Source organism: Oryctolagus cuniculus, chromosome 5 (assembly GCF_964237555.1).
Source record: "Oryctolagus cuniculus chromosome 5, mOryCun1.1, whole genome shotgun sequence".
Lineage (NCBI taxonomy): Eukaryota > Metazoa > Chordata > Mammalia > Lagomorpha > Leporidae > Oryctolagus > Oryctolagus cuniculus.
Window position 1 is genome coordinate 109388064 of NC_091436.1, and position 24990 is coordinate 109413053.

At 36.7% G+C, this 24990-nt stretch overlaps 1 protein-coding gene across 1 annotated transcript in view; it reads left to right on the top strand.

The window, feature by feature from the left end:
* The first annotated feature begins 6063 nt into the window (after positions 1-6063).
* Positions 6064-24990, top strand: part of LGSN (lengsin, lens protein with glutamine synthetase domain) — a 40378-nt gene continuing 21451 nt past the window's right edge. Inside the window, exon 1 of the mRNA NM_001082227.1 lies at positions 6064-6131. Coding sequence (NP_001075696.1) covers positions 6102-6131 — 30 coding nt within the window. The 5' untranslated portion in view covers positions 6064-6101. The remainder of the gene's footprint in view (positions 6132-24990) is intronic.

The window sequence follows — 24990 nt, forward strand, 5'->3', positions numbered from 1 at the left end:
ATCTAAAAGAAAATTGTAAATTTTGATAAATTTTTTAAACTTTTACAGTTGTTACACAAACCAAGTTAAAAAAGAATTTTTACTAGACATGTACCATATTCAAGCTTTTCTAGAACATTCAACGTAATTTTGAAGAAAACTGTGTTCATATTTTTTCATAATATTTAATTAAACTACACATTTGTAATAAACAGTGTAACTAGGATAAACAGTTTTGAAAATAAATGCAATTGCTGCTCAGTAAGTATACATCTGAACTGTTGGTAACAGAAGTTGGAGTTGTAGTTAAAATAGCTAATTTTGGGCTGATGTTGTGGCGTGGTGGGCAAAACTGCTGCCTGCTATGCGGGCATCTCATGTGGGCACCGTTTTATGTCCTGGCTGCTCCAATTCCAATCCAGCTTCCTGCTAATGGCCCGGGAAAAGCAATGGATGACAGCCCAAGTGTTTGGACCCTGCAACCCACTTAGGATACATGGTCGAAATTCCTGGCTCCTGGCTTTGGCTTGACTCAATCCCAGCCATTATTTGCCATGTGGGGAGTGAACCAGCAGGTGGGCGATCTCTTTCTGTTTTTCCATTTCTCTGTAATTCTGACTTTCAAATAATTAATAAATTAAAAAAATAGCTGATCTTCAGCTTAGAGAGAAGAAAGAATTCACTCATAATGAGGAGAGGCAATGAAGACAATTTGATGTAACAATTTTAGTGTGTTACAGATGGTGATGTACAGGTCTGTGTAAAGATAATCAGTGAAGAAATTGTCACTGTAAATGAGAGTCTCTTAAAGTCTCTGATTTGTGATGTGCAGCTTGTATAGACAACATTATTTGTGTGTGATAAGAAAACTTATAAGTAAGGAATAAATAAGTTCTAGCAATTTATTAAGATCTAATTGTTCATCTGATTTACCTGTCAGAAATGTAAAAACTTCGTGTTTCACAACATTCTTATTATCTTCAAAACTAGAGTTAGGATTAATTTCACTTGGAAGGTTAGAGAAATGGATTTAAGTAATAGCATTTAATAAACTGTGTTGATTACCTGGGAACTTCAGCCAGTTTTGGACTTTGTTTTGTTTTTTAGTTCACCTTGGGTATATAAAGTAAATAGATGGATTATTAATGTTTAAGAAGAAAATAAACATTGATTTGGATGAAATTAACAAAAATATATAACTAGGTCAATAGGTACATTGAATTAGTTTTCTTCCTTTTCTTGACCTTCTCCTCCTCCTCCTTTTCTCCTCCTCCTCCTCTTCCTCCTCCTCCTCCTTTTTCTTCTTCCTCTTCTTCTTCTTTTTAATTATTTATTTGAAAGGCAGAGTTTACAGAGACAGAGAAGAGGTGAAACACCAAGAGATATCTTCCATCTGCTGGATCACTCCCCAACTGGCTGGAGCTGGGCTGATCTGAAACTAGCAGCCAGGAGCTTCTTTCAGTTCTCCCACATGGGTGGCAAGGGCCTAAGGACTTGGGCCATCTTCCTGTGCTTTCCCAGGCCATTAGCAGGGAGCTGGATTGGAAGTGGAGCAGCTGGGATTGAACAAGTGCCGGTATAGGATGCTGACATTGTAGGAGGCAGCTTTACTCACTAGGCCACAATGCCAATACTGTTTTCTAAGTTTTAAGAAAGAAATGGATACTTTGACTTCTTTCTCTAATTTGTATCCCTTTGATTTCTTTTTCTTGCCTAATGACTCTTGTGAAAACTTCCAGAATGATATTGAATAGCAGTGGTTAAAGTGGGCATCCTTTTCTAGTTCTGGACCTTAGTGGAAATACTTCCAACTTTTCCCCATTCAATATGATGCTGGCTGTGGGTTTGTAATATATTGCCTTGATTGTGTTGAGGAATGTTCCTCTTTCTATACCCTATAGAAAGGTTTTTTTTTTTTTTATCATGAAAGGATGATATATTTCATTAAATGTATTCTCTTTATCTAATGAATTAATCACATGGTACAGAAGTATGAAACAAGACTGCTACCTTACATCTCATACAAAATTCAACTCACAATGGATCAAGGATCTAAATATACACACTGATACCATCAAATCACTAGAGAAAGACTTCAGGGAAACTGCAAGATGTTGGCATAGGCAAAGACTTCTTGGAAAACACTCCAAAAGCACAGGCAATAAAAAAATGGACGAATAGAATTACATCAAGCTAAGAAGCTTTTGCACTGCAAGGGAAACACTCAAAAAAAAGTGAAGAGGCAGCTGACGGAATGAGAGGAAATATATGCAAACTATGCAATTGATAAGGGATTAATATCCAGGATCTATAAAGAACTCAAGAAACCCACCTACAAGGGCACAATCTAGTTAAGAAACAGGCAGAGGACATGAACAGGCATTTTTTCAAAGGATAAAATACATATGGCCACACATGGGAGACCCAGAAGAAGCTGCTGGCTCCTGGCTTCAAATTGGCCCAGCTCTGGCCATTGCAACTGTCTAGGGAGTGAACTAGTGGATGGAAGACCTTTCTCTCTGTTTCTTCCTCTCTGTGTCTGTAACTCTACTTCTCAAACAAGTAATAAATCTTTTAAAAAAAGAAAAAAAAGTGAGGTTTCACTTCACTATGATTAGAGTGACTATCATCTATAAATCAAAAAAATAATAAATGCTGGTGAGGATGTGAGGAAAAAGATACTCTAATACACTGTTGGTGGAATGTAAAGTAACAGAACCATTATGGAAGACAGTATGAGATTCTTCATAAATCTGAAAATAGATCTACCATATGACACAGTCATCCCACTCCTGGCAATTCAACCAAATGAAATGAAATCAGCATATGAAAGAGTTGTATCCCCATGTTTATTGCAGCTCAGTGGAATCATCTCAAATGTCCTTCAGTTAATGGCTGGAAAAAGAAATTGTAATTATATATATATAATCATTATTATATAAAATCATTATATATATAGTCATTACATATAATGGAATACTACTCAGCCATAAAAGTAAATCCTGTCTTTTGCAACAAAATAGATACAACTGGAACCAATTATACTTAGTGAACTAAGCCAATCCCAAATAGACAAATACCATATATTTTCTCTGATATGTGGTAATTAATATTGAGTGTATATATATATATATATAGGAATGAAACAGACATCTTGTTATTTAATTGTTGTATATAGCCCTTGTGTATGCTCCTGTGAAACTGTGATCTTTCTACTTTTTACTTGTTTATGGTTAGTGCATTAAGCCTGTTATTATAGAATAGACTGAAATTATGAATTCTGTTTTTGAAACAATAAAAAAACCAGAAAGGATAGAAGGAGGGAGATTGAGGAAGGAAGAGAAAGAAGGAGGAATTGTGGTTATCTTAGAACTGTAGCTATGAAACATGAAATATATTATCTTTATATTAATAAAAATTAAAAATTGAAATTCTAAAAAAAGAATAAATGGAAAGCTAACTTTGTAATTAAGAATAGAGAATGAAATTTATCAGCAATAGACAACACTTATAAATAGTATGTTTGAATTCTATATGTATCATAATTTTATTAGGAAGACACTCATGGAGAACTGAAAAGATACTGAAAATCATAACATAGAAAGGAAAGACAAAGAGACTAGTAGAAAGACAAAAAACAAATTAACAAGTAGAATTAATTAAGCGAGCATAGTGACTATGCAGATGCAGAAAAAGTGCTTTCAGGGATCAGACTTCATGTTAGGTCGCTTAAAATGCTATGTGAGTATTTCTTTAAAGTATTATACTTTTTTTACACAAAACTAGGCTTAGTAAGTATTAATATGTTGACATGAAATCAAGGGCCCAGGAAGGGATATTAGAAGAAACTCATGGATAAAGACTGAGAAGGTGAGATTATCAAAATAAGGTAAGTATATGGAGATGAAATGAATTAAGTAGAATGTCAGAAGATAATAAAATTCCCAACAGAAAATTTGGGCAGATAGTGCTGTAAAGAAAGGATTTTGCTCTTAACATGTTCTAATATGTAAGCATAACTCAGACAGTTCTTTTCTATCATTTATGTTGGCATTCAAAATTTTTCACAAAACGTTTTTTCCTGTTGCACATTTAATACCCATTTTGTATAGAGAAGAGCATATGTTAGATAGAGTTGTTAGAATAGAAGCAAATATGGTCACAGAAGAGGAGTAACAAAACCCAAGTGAGGTGTTGGTACATTGTGGGAATTGAATCACAGCCAACAACCTGGAGAAAAGCAAGAATTGCAAGTCAAACACTAGGAAGATACAATTTGTTGTCTTGGGGAAGTCTGGGAGTACACAATACCCTCATGTAGGATGCAGTTGTAACTGGACAACAGCATCAGAACTAGGTCTAAATCTCTATGAGCAGAAGTTTTAGAATCAGATATAGAAACAGGGCCAATGTGATGGAAATAGGAACAGTTGTCACTATCCTTAGACTTTTGAAATGGACCAAGAGAGTCAGCCCTGACTGATTGGAATGTTAGCCTGTGCTTATTCAGGCCCAGGAGACCTAGACAGAATTGATTAACAGTGGAGACTGTACATACACACATGAAAAATCCTTAGAGAAGGTTTGGTTTGATTAAGAAGAAATTCTCTATCCTGCCTCTTTCATTCCTGCCAGCCATTCTGGAAGTCTTAGTTGAGGGGTGCTAAAGTATAATTGCAAACTCCCTTTACTAGTGAAGAGAAAAAATTCTCAGTTACCTCTAACTGAGTTAGGATTGTTTCTAGAATCCTATGGTGCAGCTTGTAGATGATTCTATATTCATTGTGGATAGCTGGGATGCACTAAGATTTGTTACAGATAGACATTTGGAAAATTGCAAAAGCCAACCAGAGATGGCTATGGCTATATAGTGAAGAACCAGAATTAACTTGGAGACCAAATTCTAAAGAAATAAAATAAAAATGGGAATTAAAAAAATAAGTGCACTGGGGGACTGGTGCTGTGGCATAGTGGGTAAAGCCACCAGCTGCTGTGCCAACATTCCATATGGGTGCCAGTTCAAGTCCTGGCTACCCCTCTTCTGATCCAGCTCTCTACTATGATCTGGGAAAGCAGTGGTGGATAGCTTAATTGCTTGGGCCCCTGCATGTGTATGAGAGACCTGGAAGAAGCTCCTGGCTCCTGGCTTTGGATTGGCCCAGCTCTGGCCATTGCGACCATTTGGAGAGTGAACCAGCAGATGGAAGATCCCTCTCTCTCTGCCTCTGCCTCTTTGTAACTCTGCCTTTCAAACAAATAAATAAATCTTAAAAAAATAAGTGGTTCAGACAAATATTTGGTGCAGTTGTTAAGTAGCTGCTTATGATGTCTGCATCCAATATCAGAGTACCTGATTCAAGTCCCAGCTCTGCTTCTGATCCAGCTTCCTTCTAATGCCGACTCTGAGAGGCAGCAGATGCTGGCTCAAGTACTTGGGTCCCTACCATCCATGTGGGTGAGGTGGATTAAGTTTCTGGTTCCTGGCTTCAGTCTGGCCCAACTCTGTCACAGTCATATGTGAACCAGAATATGGAAGATCTCTCTCCATCTGTTTCTCTGCCTTTCAAATTAAATGTAAGTAAGTAAGTAAGTAAGTATTTTAAAAAGGAGAGGACATAGACTCCTCTGTCCCACTTCAAAAAATGAGTGGATCTTTGCTACTAGTAAAAATTTGGTTTGCTTAAAGCTGTGTTTTTCCACTTGTGTTTTTGTCTGTAAGCTTTGTTAGCATAGTTGTCTAATAGATGTTGCATCATCTGAGTATAACAATAGATTTAGTTCCAGAATACAATTGTTATATAACAAAAATTTCACTATGTTCGAGTAAAAAGTGAATCAACACAGTTTTGAGCTCTGCATGTCTTTTGTTTGCAGGGAGTCAGGCATAAATGAGCATTTGTCATTGGACTGTTCTAGTGCATTGCTAGCACACTGTGCCTTGGGCATGACACATCAGAATCTGATGTTTATTTTTTTCTTACCTGCCAGCCCCTGCTGGAAAGAGTCTCCATGGAATTCATCATCTGCCATCTTTGTGGGAGGAATATATATAAATACGTGTTGAATGCATTTGTTACTGATAATGTGGATTCCAAAGCTGACTTAAATAAAAAAGTGTTGAGATGAATGATGAAGGGGATCTTCTGCAGGAGGTATGGAGTTAATAATTAAAATGTTATTTGCTAAAATACTGACAGCAAAGTTTTTTATTGTTCTACATCAACTATTTGAGTTTCAGTAGGGCTAAGGGCAGCAAGATTATAGTTGTTATATGTTTGTTTTGGAAGAGTTTATGAAGATTCTTCTCTGCTACATAGTGAGTTTATAAATCTAATAAAAACTGAGCAATTCAGAATCTTATCTAGGAAAGCTCACTTAGTTTGAATAATGTTTTAAAATAACTTCATTATGTACTAGTATGCTATAAAATATTTATTCCTATTTTGCTTGTTATTGAGAGAACAGTCTTTGTTTATCTTGAAGTTTTTTTTCCCATTCTAATAAAAATGCTTGGAGATTAAATTACTAAAGATGAAAACCTGTTTTTAAATTATATTGATACATAGTATTTTAAATGGTGTTAGTCAATCATGGGAAATGGAGTATACTAAAATAACTCTTTGTCAATATGTAGAATTTCCCATCAGTTCTTAATGTGTATGTGCCCAACTTCTAGTCTAGTGTTTTTAACAGACCATTTTGAAAGATTGCAGTGTAGACGCAAGCTGTGGTCAAGTCTGGCAGATGTGGGTTTTCTTTAGATGAAGTTAAAATTTAATATAATAAACAAACCCACTAAGTGAAGGGAGCAGTGATTGGCCAAGGTACTGTGCATGAAAGAGTGGCATATAGATCTGGTCCCCTCTCCTTCTTCATCTGTTGGAGAAGATAGCTAACATCTAAGGAATAAAGGCACCACTGCTTCGTTTAATGATTGAAAACAATGTGCTTTCGGACAGAGAAAAGAACAAATGTACTTTCCAGGCTTACTGAGGAGGAAGTGTGTGTTATCCTAGTGTATGTCACTGTCATAAACATCAAATGATGAAAGAAAACAAATTTACTTGAAAGTTATTTTGTAGCTGCAGAAGATAAATTTGAGAAAAAAAGCAGAGGTGTGCAGTATGTACATCATTAACATTTTGAGAGTGATTTCTAACTATTTTACTTTTTCTTAGACTAGGATTCACTTACTAATACCAAGCCTTTGGCAGAATTGTGCTGTCTTCCCTGGTTCTCATAGCTGCAGGCCAGGATACCAGGTGATACAGCTTCTGTGACAATCCTTAGGAGACATACTGTTCTCAAGACCAGTCTACACCAAATGTGGATTCTTGTCTCTATGGAGAAAAGTAACCAATATGATTTTACAGAAACTCCACAGTGTTCACAGCCAAGAGACATACTCTATTTGGTGGTGAGAAGTGCCTTGATAATTGGAATAGACATTATGTTTAATAGACCTAAGAATGGTGAACCTCGGCTGGTCTAATGGTGAACCGTTAGACCTCATCTCTGCTGAGTATTCTCCTTTGTACTCTCCTGCATAAGGTTACATTCTCAGGAGGGAGAAGGAAAGAAATGGTTGTAGCATTCTCTTCTCAGCTAATTGCTGTGTGGAAAAGGACAATGACTGTGTTCCGTACCAGATGTTCTGGTAATGTGAGCAACAGCAACATAAAGTTAACTGTAAAAACACAGCAGCTGAATAGAGGCTCCATGGATTCAAAAGGGCAGATAGTGCCTGTGAAGAAAATCCCACAGGATAATCAATTCCCAACCCAAACAAAGTCTTTGTCTTTCAGTAAAAAGAACAGTGATTAATCTTAGATTTGATACATCCCTAAAGCAATTTTGGTCTTTAAAATCATGCCATAAAGTCACGCATTTTGCTAAACTCTCAGTGGTGGTGATCACACAAAGTAGACCAAACACACATTCTGCAGAGGAGACCCTAAGGATGTATGAAGTTGTAAAATTGAGGAAAATGGAAACCCAGCATAACAATTAAAATCTATGTGTCAGGAACTTCGTGTGTGGTATTGAGCTGTGTGATATGCCAAATGAGTTGGGTAAGGTCTGTTCTCTGTTCTGTACACCTTTATAACTCAATTCAGAAAACCTTGACATAGGTAGACACCAAAGGGGCTGTGTCTGCGCTTAGAAGTCCGTGTGCCATCTGTTGTGAGACCAGAGATTTGTCCTCATCTGCAGATCTTTTGGGGGCATTAAATGTATCCCTAGGGGGAGGCTCTGACTGCCCTTCCAGAGGTTGCCCCAAAAAGTCTGGAGATTGACTTACATGAGCTTTGCCTACTTTCTCTGCTTTATGTCATTGTGTCTGTGATTCAAAAGAGACTTCCTGATGCTATTTTTATATTTTCAATGTATTTTGTCTGTTAGGATTCAGAGGTTTTGCTTTCAGATTTCAAGATTTATAGCTCCTTTTATATTGATTTCTATTTACTTCAAACCTGTCTGATTCCTGTTTATTAAGTGGCTCTCTGTCTAAGAAATCTGGATGTTAAAAATTAAGTTTTTATTTCATGTGCAATAGTAAGTACACACTCCTGAAATCAGAATGTCTATGCAAGAATACTTTAAAAAGTTTGTGAAAAATTGAAATCAACAGTTTAACTTATCTTGGAGCAATATTTTTTGAAATCCATGCATCGTTTTTTCATAAGATGCTTTTTTAACTTCCATGAAACAGTGTTTTTGGAATTGAAATAAAATTCTTTTTTTAAAAAATATTTATTTTTTTGAAAGGCAGAGTTACAGTGAGAAAGAGAGAAAGAGGTTGAAACACACACACACATACACACACACACAGAGGTCTTCCATCTGCTGGTTCACTCACTAAAAGGCCACAACAACCAGGGTTGGGCCAGGCTGAAGCCAGGAGCCAGGAGTTTCTTCTGGGTCTTTCACATGGGTGCAGTGGTCCAAGCACTTAGGCCATCCTCTGTTGCTTTCCCAGGCCACTAGCAGGGAGCTGGACTGAAAGTGGAGCAGCTGGTAACCTTCCGCCTGCGTCGCTGGCACACCGGGTTCTAGTCCCGGTCGGGGTGCCGGGTTCTGTCCTGGTTGCCCCTCTTCCAGGCCAGCTCTCTGCTGTGGCCCAGGAGTGCAGTGGAGGATGGCCCAGGTCCTTGGGCCCTGCACCCGCATGGGAGACCAGGAGAGGCACCTGGCTCCTGGCTTCGGATCGGTGCGATGCGCCGGCCGCAGCACACCGGCAGCGGCGACCATTGGAAGATGTACCAACGGCAAAAGAAAGACCTTTCTCTCTGTCTCTCTCTCTCTCTCACTGTCCACTCTGCCTGTCAAAAAAAAAAAAAAAAAAAAAAAAAGAAAAAGAAAAAAAAAAAAGAAAGTGGAGCAGCTGGGTATCGAACCAGTGCCCATATAAGATGCTGGAGATGCAGGTGGCAGCATAACCTGTCATGCTACAGTGCAGGCCAGAAATAAAACTCTTAATTTCATTTTCCATGAACTTTTTGAAATACCTCATAGTTTAATATTGGCCCTAATACTGTGTGATTTAGGACAAGTTATTAGACTTTTGTGTGTCCCATTGGGACTTTACTTGTATCAGCTGGAGGAGAATTTGCAGATATTAAATTAGTGCTTAGGAGATAGAGAGCACACATTGAAAAGGAGTCATTTCTCATATATACTTTATTTTACTATCGGTTGATCAGCAGTAGCTTCTCTGAGTTTCCATTTTTACATCTTTAACACATTTTTTGCTTTTTCCTTTACATGATAGAATTTTATTTGCCTATGATAATAATACTAGTTGTGTATGATATCCATTTATATAAACACATATCTATTCATCTAATTTAAGGCTTTCCAAAGAAAATGACTGGAATGATATTTAACATTCTAGTTATAAACATTTTATAGGATAGAACACCATTTCCTGTCATATTTAAAATATTCCATTTCATGAGGCTCAGTATTTTTATCTTCAGGATTTCAGCTGATATCTTCACTGAAGGTTCCATAATATTCTTGAATCTTTTTTCACACAGCATTATAGAGCCAATTGCCAATGTATATATGAAATATAAATGTAAATGTTTAAAATTTTTTATTAATAAAAATAGAACAGATTTCATGTATTTCATAGCTATAATTCTAAAAAGAAAACCATACATCTCTCTATCTCCCTCCCTCAATCCACCGCCTTCCTTCTTTCCTCTTTTTATTCTTTAATTTGTACAAAAAACATAATTTCAGTTCATTATATAGTCATCGGTTTAACACACCGCTAACCATAATATTCAACAAGTAAAAAGTAGAATGACTACAATTCTACAGAAGTATAAACAAAAGCTAAAAGGAACAATCAAATCACAAGATGTCTGTTTCTTTCCCATATTTTTTTTTTTGTGGTCTATGATAACTGCTACATATCAGAGAAAATATATGATATTTGTCTTTTTGGGAGTGAGTTATTTCAATAAGCATAATGGTTCCTAGTTGCATCCATTTTGTTGCAAAAGACAAGATTTCATTTTTCTTTATATATGAGTAGTATTCCATAGTGTATAACACCACATTTTCTTTATCCAGTCATCAGTTGATAGGTATCTATGTTGATGCCATTTCTTAGCTATTGTAAATTGAGCTGCAGTAAACATGGGAACACAAATAACTCATATATTGATTTCATTTCCTTTGGGTAAATTCCCAGGAGTGGGATGACTGAGTCATATGGTAGATTTTCAGATTTCTAAGAAATCTCCAAGCTGTCTTCCATGGTGGCTGCACCAGGTTACATTGCTACTAGCAATGTTTTAGTGTACCTTTTCCCCCCTACACTTTGTCAGCATGTATTTATTTGTTTATTTATTTATTTATTTTTGATTTTGGGATGATAGCCATTCTAACTGGAGTGAAGTGAAACCTCATTGTGGTTTTTATTTGCATTTCCCTGATGGCTAGTGATCCTAAGCATTTCTTCATGTGTCTGTTGGCCATTTATATTTCATCCTTTGAAAAATGCCTGTTCAAGTCCTTTGCCCATTTCCTAACTGGATTTTTTTGTTTTGCCATTGTTGAGTTTCTTGATTTTGTTATATATTCTGGTTATTAATTCTTTATCAGCTTCATAATTTGCAAATATTTTCTCTCATTATGTCAGTTGCCTCTTAATTTTGCGGAGTGTTTCCTCTGCAATGCAAGAGGCTTCTTAGCTTGATGTAATCTCATTTGTCTGTTTTGGCTTTATTGCCTGTTCTGGGGGTCTTTTCCAAGAAGTCTTTGTCTATGCTAATGTCTTGGAGAGTTTCCCTGATTCTTTTCCTCTAGAAATTTTATGGCATTAGATTGCAAATTTAAATCTCTGATCCATTGTAAGTTGATTTTTGTATAAGGTGTAAGGTAGGGGTCTTGATTCATACTTCTGCATGAACAGATACAATTTTCATAACACCATTTGTTGAAGAGACCATTCTTTTTCCACTGATTGATTTTAGCTTGTCTATGAAATATTAGTTGGTTGTAGCTGCATGGATTAATTTCTGGAGTTTTTATTCTGCTCTGTTGGTTTACATGTCTACGTTGTGCTAATACCAGGCTGTTTTGATTATAACTACCTTGTAGTATGAGTTGAAAACTGATACTGCAGTACCTCCAGCTTGGATTTTTGCTGTTTAAGACTGCTTTAGCTGTTCAGAGTCTCTTGTGTTTCCATACGAATTTTAGCATTGCTTTTTCTTGGTCTGAGTAGAATGTCCTTGATATTTTTATTGGGATAGCATTGAATCTGTAAAATGTAGTATGGACATTTTGATGATATTACTTCTTCCAATACATGAACATGAAAGATTTTTCCATTTTTTGTGTCTTCTTCTATTTCTTTCTTTAATAGTTTGTAATTTTCATTGTGAAATTTATTCCAAGGTATTTAATTTTTTTGGTAGATATTGCAAATGGGACTTTCTCAGTCATGGCATTGTTTGTGTATAATTTTTGTGTGTTAATTTTATATCCTGCAACTTTTGTGTCTATGAATTGATATATTTCTTCCAGATTTTCCCATTTCTTGGTATATAACTGTTTGTAGTAATTCATGAAGATTCTTTTTATTTCTGTAGTATCCATAGTTACATCTCCTTTTTTATTTCTGATTTTATTAATTTGAGTTTTCTCACTCTTTTTAGTTAGTTGGGCCAATGGTGTATAAATTTTATTTTATTTTTTAAAAAAAGCTCTTCATTTCACTGAGCAATTTTGTTTATGTTTTCTCTAATTATAATTTTGTCTTTCCTCCTACTAATTTTGGGTGTGGAGTGCTGTGTGTGTTTTTTTTTAAACATTTATTTATTTATTTGAATGTAAGAGTTAGAGAGAGGCAGAGACAGAGGCAGAGAGAAAGAAATCTTTCATCTGCTGGTTTATTCCCCAAGTGGTTGCAACGGTTGAAGCTGTGCCAATCTGAAGCCAGGAGCTAGGAACTTCCTCCTATTCTCCCACATGGGTGCAGGGGCCCAAGCACTTGCTCCATCTTGCACTGCTTTCCCAGGCCATAACAGAGAGCTAGATCGGAAGTGGAGCAGCCAGGTCTCAAATTGGCATCCATAAGGGATGCTGGCAGCTGCAGCTTTACCTCTATGCCACAGCACCAGCCCCAATTGTTATTGTTTTTCAGTGTCCTTAAGATGCATTGATAGTTCATTGATTTGATGCCTTTCCAATTTCTTGATGTAGTCACTAATTGCTATAAAATTCCCTCTTAACACTGCTCTTACTACATCCTGTAAGTTTTGATATGTTGTATTGTCATCTTCCCTGGTTTCTAGAATTTCTTTGATTTCCCTTCTGATTTCTTTTATGACACACTGTTCATTCAGGAGCATGTTGTAAAGTCTCCATGTATTTGCACATTTCCTAGAGTTCCTTAAGTTGTTAATTTCCAGCTTCCATTGTGGTCAGAAAAGATACATGATATGATTTTAATGTTTTTGAATTTATTGAGAATTGTTTTATGCTTAGCATATGGTCTATCATAGAGAAAGTACCATGCACTGATAAAAATGATGTATATTCTGCAGCTGTGCAATGAAATGTTGTATAGATATCAACGAGGTGTGTTTGGTTCTTAGTGTATATTAGTTTTGTCGAGTCATTCTGTCCATTGATGAAAGCAGGGTGTTGAAGTCCCCTATTATTGTATTGAATCTTAGGTGTCCCTTTAGATCCATTAACACTTGTTTTAAATAGCCAGGTCCCCGGGGCACCAGGTGTATATACATTGATTATAGTCAAAACTTCCTGTTCAATTCATTCCTTAATTATTACATACTGCTCTTCTTTGTCTCTTAACAGTTTTTGCATTAAAGTCTATTTTATCTCACATTAGCATGGGTACAATTGCCAATTTCTGCTTTCTGTTAGCGTGGTATATCTTTTTACATCTTTTCACTTTCCATCTGTTTTTATCTTTGTTGGTGAGGTATGCTTCTTGGAGGCAGCAAATAGATGGGATTTGTTTTTTAATCTATTCAGTCTGTTATTTTTTTAATTGGAAAATTTGGGTCATTTACATTCAAGGTTATTATTAATAAGTAGCAACTTGGTTCTGCCATTTTTCTATAACTATTCCTTATTTGTTTTGGATTTCCTCTGTGTTTTACTAGGAGATTTTTCTGCCTTCACATTCTTTCATGATGATGACTACCTTTGTTTCTGTGTGTGTCACATCCTTAAGTATCATCTGAAAAGCTGGAAGAGTGCTGATAAATTCTTTGAATTTATATTTGTGCAGATCATTAGTTCACCTTTATTTATAAATAAATTTGTTGGATACAGTATTCTGGTTTGACAGTTTTTTTCGTTTAGTACTTGGACCATTTTTCTCTATTCTGTCTGAGCCTATAGGGTTTCTGATGATAAATCAGCTGTTGGTTCAATTGAAGAACATTTGAAAGTAATCTGGAGTTTCTCTTGTGCACATTTTAGAATCTTTTTGGTATGTTTTACTTTTGAAAGTTTCTCTACAGTGTGTTGTGGTGAAGATCTTTTCTGATCATATTTATTAGGGGTTCTGTGTACTTCCTGTACTTGAATGTCCCTATCTTTCTCTAAATTTGGGAAGTTTTATGCTATTATTTCATAGAATAGGTTTTCTAACCCATCCTCACTTTCCACACCTTCAGGAATTCCTAAGACACATATGTTTAGTTGTTTGATAGTGTCCTATAAATCTGGAACATTATTTTCAGTTTTTCTGAGTTTTAAATTTTTTTCTTTTTTTTGTCTGAGATATTTTTAAAGATTTGTCTTCTAGCTCAGATATTCTTTCTTCTACCTTACCAAGTCTATTGTTAAGGCTTTCCACTGTATTTTCTGTTTGATATATTGAATTCTTCATTTCTAAAATTTTAGTTTGGGAGCTGGTGCTGTGGTGTATTAGGCCAAGCCTCTGTCTATGGGTGCCGGTTCATGATCTGGCTGCTCCACTTCTGATCCAACTCTCTGCTATGGCCTGGGAAAACAGTAGAAGATGGCCCAAGTGCCAGGGCCCCTGCACCAGCGTGGGAGACCCAGAAGAAGCTACTGGCTCCTGGCTTTGGATTGGCCCAGCTCCAGCCATTGCAGCCATTTGGGGGAATGAACCAGCAGATGGAAGATCTTTCTCTCTGTCTCTCCCTCTCTCTGTCTGTAACTCTTCCTGTCAAATAAATAAAAATTTTAAAAACTCAGTTTGATTTCTTTTCGTTGTCTCTTAACTCCTGGCAGAATTTTTAGTCCATGTTGTGGATGAAGTTATTTACTTCTCTGTGTTTCTGAGTAATCTTATGATCATTCTTCTGAATTCCTTTTCAGGCATTTCATCAATATTGAACTATTATTTTGTTCCTTTTAAGGGGGTCATATTTCCTGTTTGTTCTACTTTTATTTTTAGGTATTTGTGGAAACACTTTTTTTTTCTCCTCTGATGGCTTTTATCTTTGAAATATGCCTTGTTGGCTTAGTGGAGTGTCTGCTCCTTCAGTGCATACCCAGAGGCATGTGCTGGGTGAGGCCAGGGAGCTCCAGCTAGTGCTTTAATGTGGGGCCGCAGTCTTGGGTGACACCCAAGTTGGGCATGATAGATTTCCTCTATATTCCGCCTGGGTGGAGGATATCATCATGTTGGTTGGCATGATCGTAGTGTCAGCCCCTCTCTGCCAAGGTGAACCAGTCACCCAGAGTGAGCCCACAGTGCCTAGGTAACTCACCCATGCAGGTGAAAAAGGTCTGTGAGCTGCTCAGTGTGAGCACAGAACCCTGAACCTGACACAGTGATTGCCCAAAGACCTGGACACACCTGATTGCACACCATATTTCCATCACAGAATTCCCATAGTCACAGGGGAAGACATCTGGTAGCTGGCTGCCCAAATTTGTTCTCTACCTGTCTTTTCTTACCTTTTAAATGTGTTGGTTGCTTTTCTACCTATCCACAAAGGCCTCACAAATTATTTTTGTCCTATCTATAGAGGTAATTATATTTATAGCTGTAAAATCTTAATTTCTTTAGTGAATGCAATTATTTCTCTTTCAGCTCACTTATGAAAATGCTAAGTAAAACCAGGACTAGTACCAAGTCTGGGGAATTGACTAAATTTTTTGCTTTATTTACTGTTTAAATTCATATTATATTATTTCATATTATATTATTTATAATATATAATATATTATTTATATATACTTTATTTCATATTTATATTATTATATAAATATTTCATATTATATTGTTTTATATTATTCATGTATTATTTCATAATATCCCATACTATGAAAATCACATCATTTAGATCTCTATAAAATTGCCTTCTCTTTTATGAAACTGTTGGTTAGGTTCATTTTTCTCATATAGAATTTTCTATTGGAGATCTTTCATTGCCTTGCCCCCAGAGATGGGATTTATTTGTGGGCCTGGTGCTGTCATTGTTATTTTCCAGCTTGTTGGGAATGGAAGTCCCATAGCTCTTCCTATGGGAGTAGCTACCATCATTTATATTCTGATTTTCACATAGCAGCTCTTAAGAATGAATGTTGCTCTAAATATTTTTGGGGGATGTGAATATCTGCAAATTTTGGTCTAAGTTATCTTATTGCAAAAGCAATGAGGAGTGAAAAATTGATATTTGTGGTAGACTTGGAAATAATCCAAGTTGTCCCTGACATTTGGCTATCTAATTCCTTCACAAATGTTCTTGGGAATGAGAAACTCAACTTTTTCCCAAACAGTTCATTCCATTTTGAGTCCACTATATTAGATAAAATTTGAATTCTCTGTAACTTCCAAGAATTTTATGTGGATTTTCCTCCTGCTTTGTTTCTCACCATGAAGGACAGATGTGCTACCGAACTCGCACTTGAAATATGAAATATGTGAAAAAGACAAATTCTCATTCACTTATATAAAACTGTTCAACATTTAGTATTCTTCAAAAGGAAACACCTTTGTTTTCAATATTTCACTGTCTATAACATTTATAGGTAGAATGAAAAAGTGAAAAAAGTGAAAGCGCAGTCTCAAACCACACATATTTTGATTCTGCTACTTTCTAGGTATAAAGTCAGCTGAGTTGTTACATCTGCAAGAGCATCAGTTGCCTTATCAGGAAAATGGTTCAGGGCATGTCCCTCATTCATATGACACTCATATACCTTTCTGAAATAATGTATTACATTTCTATTCCATGAAACAACATATTTTTCATTTCTCATTTTTCCTAGAGCATCTAGGCTTATAAGTGACCTATTCTAGGCAATCCTAAGTATTTGTTGAGCATAGACAGGAGGGAGGATGTGGGGAAGTGTCACTATGTTCCTAAATCTGTATATATGAATTATATGAAACTTGTATAACTTAAATAAGTTTTAAAAAAGAATAAAAATGTATTTGTTGAATAAATGAATAAAATCCCTGCATGGTAGAGGGATTCCAGTAAATCTCTAGTCAACAAGGGTTGTGAATGTTCTATATCTATTCTCTTTAATCAGTTTATTGAAGAGATATTTGCACTCCCAAGTTCACTGCAGCATTATAACAAAAACCAGCATGCAGAGCCAATGTGAGAGTCCATAAATGTATGGATAAAGAAAATGTGGTATATATATGTATATATATGTACATATATATATAACCTTCATCTTTATATATATATGTATATATATGTACATATATATGTATATATATACACATACGTACATACATAATGGAATATTATTCAGCCTTTAAAAATAAGCATTTTAATTTTTTATGACAACATAGATGAACCTGGAAGACATCATATAAGTCAGACAAAGAAGACAAATGTTGCGTGATCTCACTTATACTTGGAGTATAAAAAAAAGTTGAACTTTTAGAAAGTAAAATGTTTATTATCAGGAGCTGGGGGATGGGCAGACTGGGGAGGTGTTGGTCAAAGTACACAAAATTTCAGACAAGAAGATTAAGTTCAAGTGATCTATTTTACATCATGGGGTCAAAATAATAGTTGAATATTTGAAAATCGCTAAAGGAGTATATTTTTTACTTTATTTTTAAATTTTTACTAATACAAAGAGAACAGATTTCATGTATTTTGTAGGTAAAATTGTAAGATTTTATTTGTTTGGGGCTGGCACCATGGCTTACTAGGTTAATCCTCTGCCTGTGGCACTGGCATCCCATATGGGTGCCGGGTTCTAGTCCCGGTTGCTCCTCTTCCAGTCCGGCTCTCTGCTGTGGCCCGGGAGGGCAGTGAAGGATGGCCCAAATACTTGGGCACCTGCAACCGCATGAGAGACCAGGAAGAAGCACCTGGCTCCTGGCTTTGGATCGGCATAGCTCTGGCAGTAGCGGCCATTTAGGGGGTGAACCAATGGAAGGAAGACCTTTCTCTCTCTCTCTCTCTCAATGTCTAACCCTATCTGTCAAATTAAAAAAAAAAAAAAAAACTCCAGGTGGGACCAAACCTGAGAGCTGGGAATTCAATCCAGGTCTTGCATATTGGTGGCAGAGGCCCAATCACTTGAGCCATCCCCACTGCATTAGAGGGTGCAAATCAGCAGGAAGCTAGAATCTAGAGCAGGATGTAGAAGCTAGAATCTATCAGAATCCAGGAGCCAAACCTGAGCACACTGATATAGGATGCAGATGTCCCAAATGGTGCCTTTTCTGCTATGCCAAACATCTACCCCAAATTTTAAGTGTTCATGACACAAAAAAGATAATGCATATGTTAAACAGCTTGATGTAGCAATCCCACAGTATATATGTCAAACATTAAGTCATATAGCATAAACATAGAATACTTACTTTTCAGTTAAATAATTTAGAAAAGAAGGGAGATGTAGAGATGACTTTTTGTACCCAAATAAGAACATTAATCATCTCTGAGTGGAGTGGTTACAGGAAACCACTCAGGGTGGCTGACATTTAGTTATAGTCAGAAGAGTAGGTTACTATCTCACTGGAGTATGCTAGAAAATCTATAGAAGACTAGACAAGAAAGAGACAATGCAGGCCTAAAGAATGATAATATTGGTTTTTCCATAGATGAAGGTTAAGATCTGCATGTGAGCATCACCAGCTATGGAGCCTGGAGAGGTTGATGAGGCTGGCTTAAGCAAGGCCTCAGAAGGTACTAATATGAATCTTTCTTGAAGGTGATGTGAAACTGGGTGTATCTTCAGCAGATAAACAAGACCAAATTTGTGATTTAGAGAAATAATATAGAAATAGTAGTGATGGAGGATGTGGAGGAGAAGGCTAAGAATAGATATAGGACAGCAAGAAAGTGAAGAGTGTGGTAATCCAGTTAACAAAAGATGAATTGAAGCACTTAATTTAAAATGATGAGTCCACTTGAAAGAGTTATCTCAATGTATTTAACTCCTCCAAATTTGCTCTATGCTGCTTTCAAGTTTTCACTGTTGTAACTGAAGTGGCACTGGGAATACATGACTTTATGCATTTTGAATTAATTTCTTGGACTGTGTTGCTCAAAGCAGAAATACTGGGTTAATAGGGAGGGATATGTTTAGATTAGTTGATGTAAGTTTGTGTTGTATTATTTGAAATACCTGTTTTTTTAAAAAAATTATTTATTTATTTGAAAGGCAGAGTTGAGAGAGAGAGAGAGAGAGATAGATTTTCCATTCACTGGTTCACTCCCCAAATGGCTGCAATTGCCAGGGCAAGGCCAGGCCAAACCCAAGAGCCAGGGTGCTTCTTCTGGGTTTTCCACAGGGATGCAGAGGTCCAAGGACTTGGGCCATCTTTTGCTGCTTTCCTAAGTGCATTAGCAGGGACTTGGATAAGATGTGGAGCAGCTGGGTATTGAATCAGTGCCCATATGGGATGTCTGCATCTCAGGCAGCAGCTTTACCTGCTATGCTACAACACCAGCCCCTAAAATATCCGTTTTTTTTTTATCTTCTCAAAACATTCTTCTACCTTTTTCTTTGAAAAACACTCTTCAAGGTAACTGAAGACACATTGTTTTCCATTGAACATATTCTTTTAACTTTGATAATCATTGGCCCTTTTTTCCATGATTTCTAAAAGAGGTTAAAACTTGATGTGATTTGTTTTTGCTTGCTTTATTTTTTAAGCACTGATGCCATTAACAAAATCAGAGTGCTTGGTAAATCATAAATGATTACATCTCAGACTACTGCTATTATAGAAGAGTCAAAACCAAAGTATTAAAAATATTTACATTAAAAAGGTAACTGTTAGCGAAAATTAAAAGAAAATGACTAAAACCAGTGATATTTGGAATCTACATAACACTGCTTACTGTGCTGGAAAGAAATTTCATAGGTCAAATAAGGATCTAAATTTAACACTCAGCAAAATTCCTTCAGATGAAGTCTTTTGATTAATTTGGCCACATCACTGGGTGGAAACACAAAATGACAAACTTATATTAAAATATAAGCAACTTTCAAAAGCAACAGTCTGATGAGAAAAATATGAATTATGAAAAGATCTTTTAATACTAAACATTGTTCATGGCCATTCCTAGATATGAGCCTCCTGATGGAGTAACAGCAGAAGAATGTCTGAAGTAGGAAAAGCTCTGGTGGAAATGTCAGAAGAGACTAGAATTTTTTTTTCTTTTTTCTTTTTTCTTTTTTACTTTTATTTAATGAATATACATTTCCAAAGTACAGCTTATGGATTACAATGGCTTCCCCCCCATAACGTCCCTCCTACCCGCCACCCTCCCCTTTCCCACTCCCTCTCCCTTTCCATTCACATCAAGATTCATTTTCGATTCTCTTTATATACAGAAGATCAGTTTAGCATACATTAAGTAAAGATTTCAACAGTGTGCTCCCACACAGAAACATAAAGTGAAAAATACTGTTTGAGTACTGGTTATAGCATTAAGTCTCAATGTACAGCACACTAAGGACAAAGATCCTACATGAGGAGTAAGTGCACAGTGACTCCTGTTGTTGACTTAACAAATTGACACTCTTGTTTATGGCATCAGTAATCACCCTAGGCTCTTGTCATGAGCTGCCAAGGCTATGGAAGCCCCCTGAGTTCACTGACTCTGACCATATTTAGACAAGGCCATGGTCAAAGTGGAAGTTCTCTCCTCCCTTCAGAGAAAGGTACCTACTTCTTTGATGACCCGTTCTTTCCACTGGGATCTCATTCACAGAGATCTTTCATTTAGGTTTTTTTTTTTTTCCCCAGAATGTCTTGGCTTTCCATGCCTGAAATACTCTCATGGGCTTTTCAGCCGATTTGCATGCCTTAAGGGCTGATTCTGAGGCCAGAGTACTATTTAGGACATCTGCCATTCTATGGGTCTGCTGTGTATCTCACTTCCCATGTTGGATCGTTCTCTCCCTTTTTGATTCTATCAGCTAGTATTTGCAGACACTATTCTTGTTTATGTGATCCCTTTGGTTCTTAGTCCTATCATTATGATCAATTGTGAACAGAAATTGATCACTTGGACTAGTGAGATGGCATTGGTACATGCCACCTTGATGGGATTGAATTGGAATCCCCTGGTATGTTTCTAACTCTACTGTTTGAGGTAAGTCAGCTTGAGCATGTCCTGAATAGCACATCTCTTCCCTCTCTTATTCCCACTCTTATATTTAACAGTGATCACTTTTCACTTAAGTTTCAGCACTCAAGAAGAATTGTGTATTGATTACAGTATTCAACCAAAAGTATTAAGTAGACAAACAAACAAAAATACTAAGAGGGATAACATATTAAGTTGTTCATCAACAGTCAGGGCGAGGGCTGATCAAGTCACCGTTTCTCATAGTGTTTATTTCACTTTAACAGGTTTCCTTTTTGGTGCTCAGTTAGTTGTCACCTATCAGGGAGAACAAGTGGTATTTGTCCCTTTGGGATTGGCTTATTTCACTGAGCATAATGTGTTCCAAATTCCTAACAGGGATCACTTTTCAGTTAAAATTTAAACACCTAAGAATAATTGTGTGTTAATTACAGAGTTCAACCGATGGTACTAGAACAAAAAAAAATACTAAAATGGATAAAGTATTACATTGTACATCAACCATCAGGACAAGAGCTGATCAAGTCACTGTTTCTCATAGTGTCCATTTCACTTCAACAAGTTTCCCCTTTGGTGCTCAGTTAGTTGTCGCCCATCAGGGAGAACATATGATATTTGTCCCTTTGGGACTGGCGTAATTCACTCAGCATGATGTGTTCCAAATTCCTCCATCTTGTTGCAAATGACTGGGTTTTGTTGTTATTGACTGCTATATAGTATTCTATAGAGTACATATCCCATCATTTCTTTATCCAGTCGACTGTTGATGGGCATTTGGGTTGGTTCCAGGTCTTAGCTATTGTGAATTGAGCTGCAATAAACATTAATGTGCAGACTGCTTTTTTGTTTGCCAATTTCATTTCCTTTGGGTAAATACCAAGTAGTGGGATGGCTGGTTGAATGGTAGGGTTATATTCAGGTTTCTGAGGCATCTCCAGACTGACTTCCATAGTGGCTTAACCAATTTGCATTCCCACCAACAGTGGGTTAGTGTCCCTTTTTCCCCACATCCTCTCCAGCATCTATTGTTGGTAGATTTCTGAATGTGAGCCATTCTAACTGGGGTGAGGTGAAACCTCATTGTGGTTTTGATTTGCATTTCCCTGATTGCTAGTGATCTTGAACATTTTTTCATGTGTCTGTTGGCCATTTAAATTTCCTCTGAAGTGATGCTAAAGCCAAAGTCACACTTATAAAAGCAACTATTAAATATTGTTTCTAGTACATATGTGTATAAATTTTTCTTTTTTTTTTGCTTTCAAACTTTAATTTAATGAATATAAATTTCCAAAGTACAGCTCATGGATTACAATGGCTTCCCCCCCATAATGTCCCTCCCACCTGCCACCCTCCCCTTTCCCACTCCCTCTCCCCTTCCATTCACATCAAGATTCATTTTCGATTCTCTTTATATACAGAAGATCAGTTTAGCATACATTAAGTAAAGATTTCAACAGTGTGCTCCCACACAGAAATATAAAGTGAAAAATACTGTTTGAGTACTGGTTATAGCATTAAGTCTCAATGTACAGCACACTAAGGACAAAGATCCTACATGAGGAGTAAGTGCACAGTGACTCCTGTTGTTGACTTAACAAATTGACACTCTTGTTTATGGCATCAGTAATCACCCTAGGCTCTTGTCATGAGCTGCCAAGGCTATGGAAGCCCCCTGAGTTCACTGACTCTGATAATTTTTAGACAAGGCCATGGTGAAAGTGGAAGTTCTCTCCTCCCTTCAGAGAAAGGTACCTCCTTCTTTGGAGACTAGAATTTTCAACCTGTTTTAGTAGAATATTGACAGCTATAAAATTAAGATTAATTAGATTTGCATATTTATGCCATGCAATGAAATGAAATGAAATTGTGTTTCTGTGCTTGCATTCATAGTTCTTCCAACCTAGTTTTATCTCTATCTTCTACTGAAATGCCTCCTCCTCTGGTTAAGCTTGGCCTTGTTTCCCTGTCTATAAAAGACTCTGTTTAAAAATATCCTGTTTGTTTAATGATAGCAGTACTGTAGATTCCAAGAGTGTGTTGGCCACATTGCTCCCTCTGAGAATCCTAAAAACCCTTGTTGCTTTGAGAAGTTTCCCTAATTTATGGTGTTCAGAATCTAGAGGTGCTCAGATAAGGGATTAGAGCCTTACCGTATGGGAGCCCTCTCTTGGATCGTCAGGCCCTATGGTATAACCTAGAATGAGGCATCTTTCCAACAGAGTTGCTAGTTATACTGCCTGGTGCCTGTGTAACAACAATCATGGCTTACATCTGCTCAGTCTTTACTATGCACCAGGCAATGCCTGACCAACATAATAGTGCAACAAGGTAGAACTGCTTGATAAATGGTGAAATGTGTCTCCGTTTATTGGTAAACAGGTCCAACAGCTTCTTAATGGTTCCCTTCCACCCTTCATGCATCACTAGCTGTCCTACTGTTCTCCTGAGGCTGTCAGACCTCTCCACAACCAACTAAAGAGTTACAAAGCTAACACCTGCCCCAGCTCCCCAGCACCCCAGCAGTGATGAGGGAGTATTCTGACAATGTTTATTAAGGATAAGTGAGTAGCTGGTGCACATCCTAGCTCCATTACTTAGAAGCTGTGTGATTTGGGGCTGGTTAATTAGTTTCTTCTTTACTCAGTTTTCCTCATCTTAAACACAGGCATGACAATGCATTCATTTTGAGGGATTGTTTCATGAATTAATATGTGTGAAGTATTTAAAAGAAAACTGGTGTGTGGTTGATATAATAAAAATGCTTGCTTTTTATTAATTTTTAAGCCTTATTAGTGGTTGAATATTTGGACTATTATCCTTCTGTATCACATTAGACAGCAAAGCTGGGAGAAGGCAGATGGTCACTGCTGACTCAGTTGTGCTCAGGGCTGTCTGGAGTTTGCATATAATGAACAGCATCCCACTCATTTTGAGAACTAGTTGCCGCATCTAATATTTGAAATCAATTGGCAATATTTAAATATCATGAAATTTGAAAAAAGATCCAGATTTTCAGTATTCCTTGGAAATTTTGTGTAATTGGCAAATGTTGGTTTCTTCCTGGGTAGCACTATCAACTCTTGTGTTTACTATCCAACCCACGGTATAATTCTTTCATCTGTCTGCCTAGCATTTGCATTTGCTATTCCTGAACTAGGGCAACCCTAAACATACCATTTTCTTCATAGCATGGAAGCCCTTAACTACCATAAAGACATTATATTTCTTGTATTCAGTTGTAGGATTTTTTGTGAATCATGATTCTTTTATTTTTATGTTTTTGATTTCTTCTTATTCTAATAGAGTAAATCCTCACTTTAGACAGATGAAGCCTTATTTTCTGAAATTGTTATGGAGTAAGAGTCACACACTGCTGTTTTGTTTTGGGTCCTCATTGGGGAAATTCTCATGTTAGTAACTAGACTAATTGTTCTTTTCTTAAGAAACTTTTCCTTTTGGTCTGGCTTATATGAGGGAGGTGTAGGTTTTTAAAAATGTTTATTTAATTATTTTCATCTATGAGAGAGAGAGAAAGAGAAAGAAAAATGTTTTTCATCTCTTGCTGATCAGTAGTGCTGGTTCATTCCCAAATGCCTACAGCAGGCAGGATGAATGTTTTTTAAACAAACTATCTTTGGGCTTGGGTCTCTGGGTTTTAGAAAGCAGAGTGGAGTTTTGGAAATCGGAGACCTGTAACTTTCATTTGCTGTTGTGGTCTTGGGCAAGTTACTCAGGTCTTGTTTTTCTCACTTATAAGTGGAGATTCTATTATCTTTAAGGAGTATGCTAAGAAAATGTGCCTGAAAATGTGCTCACACTGTCATTAAATTATTTATTTAATGTTAGAGTTTGATGCTGGAAGGAAGCTTAAAGTTTATCTCATCTGATACCTTCAGTCTGTACATGAGGATCATCCTGGTAAAGTACTCTAAACCAAAATGTTAGTCTCCTCAGGCTGTTT